At 45.7% G+C, this 10,952-nt stretch overlaps 1 protein-coding gene across 2 annotated transcripts in view; it reads right to left on the bottom strand.

The window, feature by feature from the left end:
• SLC25A46 (solute carrier family 25 member 46) overlaps window positions 1-10,687 on the bottom strand; it is a 37,117-nt gene extending 26,430 nt beyond the window's left edge. Inside the window, exon 1 of one of the 2 annotated variants that reach the window (XM_019517250.1) lies at window positions 10,352-10,687. In XM_019517250.1, the coding sequence (XP_019372795.1) occupies window positions 10,352-10,664 (313 nt within the window). In that variant the 5' untranslated portion in view covers window positions 10,665-10,687. Of the gene's footprint in view, window positions 1-10,212 lie in introns of both variants that reach the window. The other variant, XM_019517251.1, reaches the window with a different exon arrangement.
• Window positions 10,688-10,952: the final 265 nt, after the last annotated feature.

The following is a 10,952-nucleotide window of genomic DNA, read 5'->3' as shown; positions in this document are numbered from 1 at the left end:
TGTTTACAAACTAGTCAGAGGGGACGAGCAGGCATTGGGGGAGTCCCTGTTCCCCCAAGCACTACCAGGAGTGACTAGAAATAACGGTCACAAGCTGGCAGAGGGTAGATTTAGGCTAGATATCAGGAGGCGCTACTTCGCAGTCAGGGCGGCTAGGGTCTGGAACCAACTTCCAAGAGAAGTGGTGCTGGCTCCTAGCCTGGGGGTCTTTAAGAGGAGGCTAGATGTACACCTTGCTGGGGTCGTTTGACCCCAGTACTCTTTCCTGCCATGGCAGGGGGTCGGACTTGATGATCTGCTCAGGTCCCTTCCAACCCTGCCAACTATGAAAACTGTCCACCCAGAATTACTTGCAGATGAAAAGCTTGCTACATAAAAGTTTGCTTGAGTTTAATTCAAGTAAAATACTACCTTTCCTTACTATCTATAAGAGGAAAGAGGGACTGGATGGATAATGGGACTGGAAATTGTTAGAATACTTGGGTAAACTTGGTTTACTTAACAGAAGATGCTGTATTATGTATTACAACTAAAACCCGTTGCACTATACAAAACTTGTGCACAAACTGGAAAAGTGCTCAGTTTGCTCAACTGCATAACAACAGTGCTGCTAAAAGTTGTCAACTGCTTACATTGTAATGAATATCAGTTAAGCAAATAAACCTTGTATGTGCACAGGAAGCCTTCAGCCCTATAATCTTCTCTGTAATGTCACTGCATTTAACACAGTGCTAGCAATGTCAAGGCATCTAGAACAGCCCTGAACTGACTGGGCCTTGTCAATTCCAATGGTACTGCTAAAGCAGTCATTCTCTGGAGTGCCACAGCACCCCAGATTACTATGGGTGCCCTCCACCCTTTGTGCTGGGGTGCTGCCACTGCTAGGTAAAAGGGCCCCAAGCAGCTGCTGTATGTGTGCCCTGTCCTGCATTAGGGCTGCCTAATATCCCTAAAGCAGACAGGTGAGCTGGTCAAGTGCTACAGCCTCTCCTACTCCAGCCCACCCTATGCTCCCCCCAGAAAGAGGCGCACAGGACAATTTCACCTATCCCTCTCTGTGGAAGACGCTGTGCAGGGTTGGACCAGGAAAGGCTGCAGAGCAAATTGGCTCCCCTGCCTGTTTTAGGCTTAACAGAGAGCCCTACCACAGCAGGACAACACATGTGCGGCAGCCCTACCTGGTCTGGCTGTACAGCAGGCACATGGGGCACTCTTACTTGGTCATGGTGGTTAACAACCACTGAGGTACGTAGAAGCAGAAGAGTTCAGTTTGGAACTGAAGGAAATTCAAACAGACATTGATCAGAGGACATTAAAATAACTTTGTATTAACTCTCCAAACAGATGCAATTAGTTCATTGTTTAAACAGCAGAACGAGAGACACAGTATCCCAGATTCAATAGGGTTTTGGGGTTTATTAAATCTGGTCAAAGTCACTGTAGCAGACTGTGCAGTGTCTGGTTTTAACTCTCTAATGCTGCTCTGTTCTAAAGCATTAAGAACTCAGAAGCCTGGTCAGAAGGCTGGGTGATTCAAAGATGTATTTTCATCAATCAAGGTTCAACTGATTGTGAAACAACAGGTTAGGGTCTATTTAGAAAAAACTGGACATATACAAGTCCATGGGGTCAGATGTGATGCACCTGAGGGTGCTGAGGAACTTGGCTGATGTGATTGCAGAGCCACTGGCCATCATCTTTGAAAACTCATGGCTATGAGAGGTCCCAGATGATTGGAAAAGGGCAAACACAGTGCCCATATTTAAGAAAGGGAAAAAGAAGGATCCAGGGAACTACAGACTAATCAGTCTCGCCTCAGTCCCTGGAAAAATCATGGAGCAGACCCTCAAGGAATCCATTCCTAAGCAACTGGAGGAGAAGGTGATTAGGAACAGTCAGCATAGGTTCACCAAGGGCAAATCATGCCTGACCAATCTGATTTTCTTCTCTGAGATGATTGGCGCTATGGATGCAGGGAGACTAGTGGATGTGGTGTACCTTGCTTTTAGCTAGGCTTTGATACCGTCTCCCACAACTTTCTCGCAGGCAAGTGAAACAAGTATGGGCCAGATGAATGGACTGTAAGGTGAAGAGAAAACTGGCTGGTGCATTGGGCTCGGAAGGTAGTAATCAATGGCTTGTTGTCAGTATCAAGTGGAGTGCCCCAGGGGTCGATCCTGGGGCTGATTTTGTTCAATATCTTCATCCACCACCTGGAAGATGGCACAGAGCACACCCTCAGCAAGTCTGCAGATGACACCAAGCTGGAGGAGTAGTAGATATGCTGCAGGGCAGCGTTAGGATTCAGAGTGACCTAGACAAATGGAAGATTGGGCCAAAAGGAATCTTATAATATTCACCAAAGTCAGGAGCAAAGTCCTGCATTTAGGACAGAACAATCCCATGCACCAGTACATCCCGGGGGCTGACTGGCTGGGCAGCAGCTCTGCAGAAAAGAACCTTAGGGTTATAGTGAACAACAAGCTGAATATGAGGCATCAGTGTGCACTTGTTGCCAAGAAGGCCAATGACATACGGGGCTGCATTGGTACGTGTTGCCAGCAGGTTAAGGGAAGTGATTCTTCCCCTCTATTCAGCACTGGAGAGGCCACATCTGGAGTACTGTGTCAGGTTTTGGGCACCCTGCTATGGAAAGGATGTGGACAAATTGGAGAGAGCCCAGCAGAGGGCAATGAAAATGGTGAGGCTGGGGCACATGACTTCTGAAGAGAGTCTGAGGGAACTGGGCTTATTTAGTCTAGAGAAGAGAAGACTGAGAGGGGATTTAATTGCAGCTTTCCTGATGGAGCTAGACTGTTCTTAGTGGTGGCAGATGACAGAACAAGGTGTAACAGTTTCAAGCTGCAGCAAGGTAAGTTTAGGTTAGATATTAGGGAGAATTCTCTCACTAGGAGGTAGTAAAACACTGGAACAGGTAACACAAAGAGGTTGTGGAATCTCCATCTTTGGAAGTTTAATATCTGGCTAGACAAAGCTTTGGCTGGGATGATCTAGTTGGGGATGGTCCTGCTTTGAGCAGGTATTTGGACTAGATGACCTCCTGAGGTCACTTCCAACCCTAATTTTCTATTATTTTATTATTCTAACTCCCCCTGGCAATGTGGCAAGATTTTTCCTACCAAGTTCTCCCCCCCAACATCTTGTCTAAAGCATTTTTCCTTAGGAAACACATGGAGCACATTGCAGTAGTTCACTGCTTCTCAACCTGGGATACTGCCATGTTCAAAGAAGTCATGGTACCCTTACTCTAAAAAAGGTTGAGGATCATTTTGTTAGAGACACAAGACACTAAGCTTAGGGACCTTAGTAATATATAAAAAAAAAAAAATAGTGAAAGCTTCACCAGCAATCAATTAGCATTCTTCACATTAAGCACTTTCACAATAAAATACATACTTCAAGCAAATGTGCAGCCTATCTTCAGTCCCGGGACTACATACTTAAATGGAGTACACAGCATCTGATAGCTTTTAAGCTACCATATGAATGAGCAACCTTGATAGATTCAGAAATCAAAAAGTACAGGGAATGAAACTGATACTTAGCAGTCTCCTTGAGTCACGGTTGAAGCATATCAAGAAACATCAGACAGCTTCGGCCACCACCACTAAACAACAACTACTCAGTTAGGGCTCATCTCTAACATGTCGAAAGGACAGACCTTTTTCATTAACACCAAGTTCCTTTTAACCTTATTCTGTAGGACGACACCCAGACAGTAGCTTCTCTAAATGGATGGTGTCTTTTTTTTTAAGCATATGAAAGATGAGAGACTTGAAGCTTTGGTATGATACTCTCAGCTTAAAGATTCATTTAGCAATTGAAAACGCAAAACTATTTAATTACAACAGAAATCCCTACAATAGCAAGAAACTAGCTTGGTTCTTTTAATCAAAAATCTTCTTAATTAATAATCACTTATAATAAGTTTGGAAGAAGGGTGAGAGGGGACCTGGTAGCAGCTTACTGCTACACTAGGGGAGTACATCAAGGGCTCGGTGAGCAACTGTTCACCAGGGCACCTGAGGGGAAAACCAGGAGTTAGGGCCACAAACTCTTGGAAGATCAATTCAGGCTCAACATTAGGAAATACTTCTTCACAGTAAGGGTGTCCAGACTGTGGAATAAGCTCCCTCCAGAGGTGGTGCAATCACCTACTCTGGAAATCTTCAAGAAGAGGCTAGACAGTCACCTTGCTGGAGTCATCTGATCCACAGTTACCTTTCCTGCTTGGCGCAGGGGACTGGACCCGATGGTCTTCTGAGGTCCCTTCCAGCCCTGTGATCTGTGAATCTCTTTATAGTTAAGACACACTGGTTCTTCCTTAAAAGCTTGATTTTGATCCCTAGTTGATCAAAATAAGAATATGTTCCATCTTAGGTTTTGCATGTATACTCAGCTACTAAAAAAGAATATGGAAAATTTCTGATTTAGATGACAGGTTTTCATATTATGAGTGATGAAAGGTTAGAATGTTTTAGGTCTGAAACTATGGCAAGCTGTACATCAGAACGATTTGTCCAAAAAAACCAAGCTTATTTTACTAGATTATTTCTTCAAAGATCTAATCATAAAATGATTTTGATTGATTTTAATATTCTGAGGCGAATATATATTTTTAAATGTTACATCCAATGTAACTGAAGTTTGCTGGAAGCTCAGTGGAACTAAATTTTCCTTGAAGTCATGCTTTAAATCTGGATTTTTAAAAGCAGACTCTTCAATCCATGCTGAAGTGCCTGAATAAAGTGGTCAGTTTCTAAATCCATACTTAAGTTCTTAAACATGTTATCTGACATTGAACTGTCATAAAGGTCTGCATTCTAAGTGTCAATGGGAACCACGGGCACTTTTGACATCTCTGAAAAACAAAACCTAGGTATCTAGGTCAGTGATTTTCAACTTTTTTTGTACCAGGATCTGTTTGTAAACATGGATGATCATCCCTGACCCACTGCCCTTCACTCTGGACCTGCTGCCTCCCCCACCTCCAGGCTCTACCCCCCACAGGGTGTGGGGCAGGGGGAGGGTGTGTGGGGTATGGAACTCTGCCAGCCTGAAAGGGAAAAGTCACCATTTTCCAAATAGTTCTCCTTTAAAGGAGAATCCATTTTTAAAATTTGTTCGCAACCCTTTAAAATATTCTTGCGACCCACTTTTGGGTTGCAACCACTGTACTGAGAAACACTGATGTAGGCCACTGATGGACATGAAGGGAAAAAAGCCCCAGCGCTTTACTGGAAGAGGAAATGCATTAGTTTGACCTGGCTCCCCAGTGTCTGTATAGATCAGGCACTTCAGTGGGACTTCTGGTGCTTTTATCTGAATTGATTCAATCAGCTATTAGATAAAGGCACCAAAAAGCCCTACCGAAGTCCCTGATCTATACAGACATTGGGCAAGATGGGTCAAACTAACACAATGCCTCTTTTGGGTGTGCCTTGCACTCAGCATGGGGGTGCACCAAGCTGAAAGTAAGGCGCCATCCCCACCCCCCCGCCACTTTTGTAAGCAGCCCTAGTTTTCTGGAAGGAAGTGGCGGGAACAACTCTACTTCACTCGCTAACCTCTTCATAAGCTAGCATTGTGAAAGTGCCTTATCCTGAAGCCTTTTTGGAAAGTTCACTGGGAGAACAAAACAGTTCAGGAAAGGAGTCACGTCTCTCATTGCCTGTTCTGTGTTATCACCAGCTAAACCCATCGCTATCAATCTCCTTGATTAAAGTCAGTGGCAATTGAACATAAATTTCTTAAGCATGGCAATAAGCACTTTTTCTACCCTTGCAACTTGTAATGCAAGGCAAGGCAGCTTTTTCTTCTTGATTCAGTAGTTCCTCACTCTGCTTCAACAGCTCTTGCCAATAGGAAGATCAAGGAAAAATGCCAGTGCTCCTCCCACCAGTATCTGAGCCACTGGCTAGCCACCTCTTCCTCTTTGAATAGACAGAAGATGTTAGTTTAAAATCAAAACAAATGTTTTCTGCAAATGCTCTATTTTAAGAGTGCAAGGAACAAAGCCACATATGCCTTCCACAAAGCAGAAACAGCTTTCCCCAACCCTCTTTTATAAGCAGCCATGTTCCCACAGACACTCTCTGTAGCTATAAAAAGCAGATGCTATCCTTCTGTATCGGCATTAGTGCTTACACAGTCTTCCCATCTCCACCAAAGAGGTTGACTTCACAGTTTACTTAAGGGCAAAAACTGCATGCCTCTTCAAGAGGTAGGATGTTGAATATTTTCTTGCTGCTTTTATGGAGTTGATTTATCTATGGGAATTATATCTTATTCTGGATCCTGGGCTGGGAAAATGTGCCTGTCCTAAAGGAAAAACATAGCATCTATGACACTGTGTACATACTTCAAAAAATTAGTGTGTATAGAATTAGTCATACTGAAAGAGAAACACTAAATTCACTTAAGGAAAACAGATAATAAAGTTAGTATAACAATGATAACTCTAAAGAATAAAACAAAAACAAAGCACCAAAAATTAGATTAAAAAAACATAACAGAAAGACCCTCCAGTCAACTGTTATCCCTACTAGAACATAAGGTGAACAAACATTTGAAATAAAATCTGGGCACATCTGGACAGTAACGGAATCATTCATATTAAACTGCATTTCTAAAATTATTCTGATTACAGTAGTATAATATGCTGGGTACTATATAAACATAGGAAGACAATTCCAATCCTGAAGTGCTCACCAAGTAAACAGAGCAAAAGTAGAGCAAAGCTTAGCTAAACGAGATGCTATTCTTTCTTATATGTTGCATTTTTGAAAATTATGATTTTTGTAAACAAACATGCTCTGTCTATCCAGATACCATCTGCCTTTGCTGAAAGATCTACAAAATTAGACTGTTTTAAAAGCACAAATAAAAATGATTCAATAATAAACAAACAAATAATAAAGGAAGTCCTAGATGACATAAACATTCAGTAGAATAAAGGAAGAACTATTTATTGTTATTTGCAAACTAATAATTCATACTAAGATGAATGTGAAAACAAGATTTAGGTTGAACATCATTTAATTAATCAAGTGTTTTCATATTGAGATTTCATGTGTTTAACGCTAATATTTTATGTAATTTGGTAATAGGCACCCACACACGCAAGCAAAAAACAAAACCTTTGCATGAACTACTTCTCAAGGTCTTAAATAAAGCCATTCAAGCAACCATCCACACCTTCCTGTTCACGATACAAGTACCTTGACACATCACCAGGGATCCAAGTTTTCCATTTCCCACAGAAAAAACAGAAAACAATGGATTTCCCCTTTTTGTCAGAGAAAATGCAGATTTCTCCTTTTAGCAGAGAAACCCATGGATTCCCTGCTTTTGCAAACAGTTCTGCACGCTAGTTGAGCTCCAGCCTGCAAGGGCTTTTTGCAAACAGAGCGGGAAACCCCTAATCCTGCCTGGAGGGGAAGGGAAGGCCTTAGGCTCTCAGTCAGCCAGCTCAGCCTCACTCTTCACTCCTGGAACCTGTGTGGTAAGTGGGCCTTGCAGGGGGCTGAGGGCCCTTGTGGCAGGTCTGGGGGGTTGCGGGTCATGGCTGAGAGCACCATCAGGGCTGCAGGGGGAGCCAGGAGCTGGCCCCAGCCCACCCCCTGCCAGCAGTTGGGGAGCCAGCTTCATGCTGCTTCTGCTGCAGTTGCCTGCTGTTGGGGGCAAGAAGCTGCAGACTTGGGTCCGTGGCCCCATAACCCTGGCTGCCCCCTTTGGCAGGGTTGGGGGGCAGGGGCTGTGGGACAAGAGGTGAGTAGGGCAGGGGGGCTGTTGTGGGGGCAGTGAGGAGCACCAGCAGGGCTGGGGGAGGCACTGGGAGGGGGTTGAGAGGCTATGGGGTGCTGCAGGGGGGGGTTAATTTTAACAATGGATTTTGGGGTTTTTAAATCAGAGAATTTGTAATTTTTTGTCAGAACTTGTGATTTTTTTTTTATTAGAGAAAACCAAGATCCCAGCATATCACACAGTTTCATCAGGATTATTTCAGGGATGTCTGTTCCCTTGAACAATACTGCTAGACAAAAAAATTGGAACAGAGGGTCTAGGTCACAATGCCATTAGGGGTGCACTGATAGAGATTTTTTGGGGCCAATACCAATAGCTGATTTTTAAGGAGGAATATCAGCTGATACCAATCCGATTTCCAATATGCAGCCCAGTATCTTAAAGAGCAGTGTCTGGCTAGTAAGGCTGTTGTGGTGGAAGAGGAGGGATTAGGAAAGGAGTGTGAGGAAAGCAGGGCAGATCAAGGCCCCTACGATGAGGGAGGGAGCGGGACTGGGGCAGGTGCCCAAATTTGGGTTTTTTTTTTTTTTTTTTTTTTTTTTTTACTTCTTTATGAGGCAAAGAGGGTCTAAAAGGCCTTTTTATAGTGCAGCATCAACCCTCTACTTATTCTAGTTTTCTAGAAAGGCAATGACTAATATATGTGATACCAAGAAACTAAAAAAAAAGTTCCTATTCATGCTCTTTAAAACTGCTGAAAGACCTATGTATTTTCTCAGCTTTTGGATGTGCTCTAAGAAGGTTAAGACTGGGAGTGGGTACACTCAAAGATCAATTTTTGGACAATAGCACCTTGTTGAGGATAGGTGGTGGATTATGAACATCAGTTTAATGCATTTATTTGAAGATATATTTGAAGCATACAAACAGGCATTTTTAATAAAAGAATTAAGTGCACACAGCTTTTCAGGCCTCCCCTTATAAATCAAACAAAAATAAAATCTACTTCTCTTTCTTACCTTGCAGACCAACTTTTATCTTAAAGAGTGGTCCTCATACAATAAGTGAAGCTTTCTTTAGTGTAATGTTCAATTTTCAGTATTTTTATATAAGCAGACATAAAATTAGTATGGATTTCAAATCAAAGCAGGTATATAATGGGCACTCTCTCTTAAGTGAGGACACACAGTCTTGGCATTTATTGTATTGGCATCTACTAGCATGTATTAGAAGTGTAAGGGAAACCTTTTTACATAATGCACTAGCATTACAAAATACTTTAGAAAGTAAGTATATTAAAAAAGGAACTATCAAAACATAATGGACATAACTATATTAGGTACAAAAGACAGTTTTACAATGGGCAAAGAAAATATATTGTCTAAATTGCAAGTTTTCAGAGGAGATGTGAACATTAGATTAACAACCGCTTCTCCCAAAGCTGTAATTAGAGAAACGAATGGGGGGTGAGATCAGACAGGGTGGATGCCCAAAAGCCAAAGTGGGCTGGCTAGAGAAGAGACAGTTTACTGAGCAGCTAAAGAAACTTAGGAAGAAAAAGTTTTTAAATGGATCCAGAAATAAAGGAGAGACCAGAGACGATGCAGACTGAGAATTAAAGTGGCCTATGATGTAGGCTAAGACGGCTGACTATCGCACATCAACCCCAATGCTTTTGAATTCCTCCTGAAAACTTATTGCTGCTCTGCCACCAAACAGCAAGTTGGATGTAGCAGTCCAACCTATTGATTTATTGGCATCGTCCTTCTCACCCACATAGGGAAGTAGGGCTGGAAGGAGCCACATGAGGTCATCCAGTCCAGCCCCCGATAAAAGTAGGATCGTCCATGACTAAAGCATCTAATCTGACGAACTAGACTTGGGTTCACACAAGCTTGTGCTATACATGTATATATACACACATGGGACACGGGGCCTATCTGGGGGCCAGATTTGGCCCCAAGGCCTAGCACCTCCCCCCCCTCCCTGCCCCAATGTGCTGGGAGGGAGCAGTGGCTGGCAGCCAGACCCAAATCCCAGCACCAGGATCGGGCCCCGCAGGCCCAATGCTCCGTCTGCCCTGTCCTGTCCTGTGCCAGCACTTGGTCCTGGATGCAGCATCCAGGGTTTGGGGCTCCCCTTGGGGCCAGAGACTTGGAAGCAGGGCAGCAGCACGACTCCCCGCTGGAACCGCGACAGAGGCCAGATGACAACACATAGGCTGGACACGGCCTGCAACCCAGAGACTGAGCAGCCTCAAGTCATGCCTGAAGGTGTGCGCCCGCCCTGCTGTCCAGCTGCCCTCGAGGCTGCCCAAGGAAGCCCCGCGCCTCCCTCCTCCAGCCCGGCCGGCTGCGTGAGGGGCCTCCCGCGGGCGGTCGCAGCGGCAGGCTCCCGCTGCCCCGCCGGGGGGAGGCGCCAGGCCGCGGTGCCCCCCGGCCTTACCCGCGCTGGAACCGGCACCCGCGAAGCAGGGCTCCTCGATGAGGCCGAGCGGGGTGGGCGCTGCGCCGGGCCCGGCCTGCGGGGTCTTGTCCCCCCAGTGCAGGTTGCGGCTGCCCGGGATGTCGGGGGGGCTGCTGACCCAGTGGCTCAGGTCCGAGGAGGCGCTGAAGGACCTGGCGGCTCCCGGCTCGTCGCGCCCGCCACCGCGATAGCTCAGCCCGTCGAAGCCATCGGGGCGCCGCGCGTGCATTGCGGCGGGGCCGGGGGAGCGGCACCGGCGCCTGGGATCCGCCGCGGGCCGCAGTAACGGAGGAGCCGCCGGCAGCACCCCCCAACCTGCACTTCCGGGGCGGAAACGGAAGTGGGCCGCGAGGCCCTGAAGCCGAACCGGGGGTCACGTGATCAGGGAGAGGGCACATACTCCCATCGTGTCCTTGCCTCTGGGCTTTCATTGGCCAATAGGGACACGCGGGTGATTACGCAATCAGAGGTAGGCACCTTTCTCCTCGCATCCTCATTGGCCATTAGGGAGTCGCGGCGGTCATGTGATATTAGAGAGGCACACCACTTCCCCCATCCTCCCTCAGTGCCCTCATTGGCCAATAGGGAATCGCAGCAGTCATGTGGTAAGGGGGCGGGCACACCCCACCCCCCGCGTCCTCTGCTTGGTGCCCTCAATGGCCAATAAGGAGTCGATTAGCGCGGGGGGTGGGGCGTGTTCCCCCATTGGTAAGCGTGAG

The sequence above is a fragment of the Gavialis gangeticus genome, unplaced genomic scaffold (assembly GCF_001723915.1).
Source record: "Gavialis gangeticus isolate Ggan-Ray unplaced genomic scaffold, GavGan_comp1, whole genome shotgun sequence".
Lineage (NCBI taxonomy): Eukaryota > Metazoa > Chordata > Crocodylia > Gavialidae > Gavialis > Gavialis gangeticus.
Note: the sequence above shows the minus strand (reverse complement) of the source record. Positions and strands in the feature narration are given on the sequence as shown.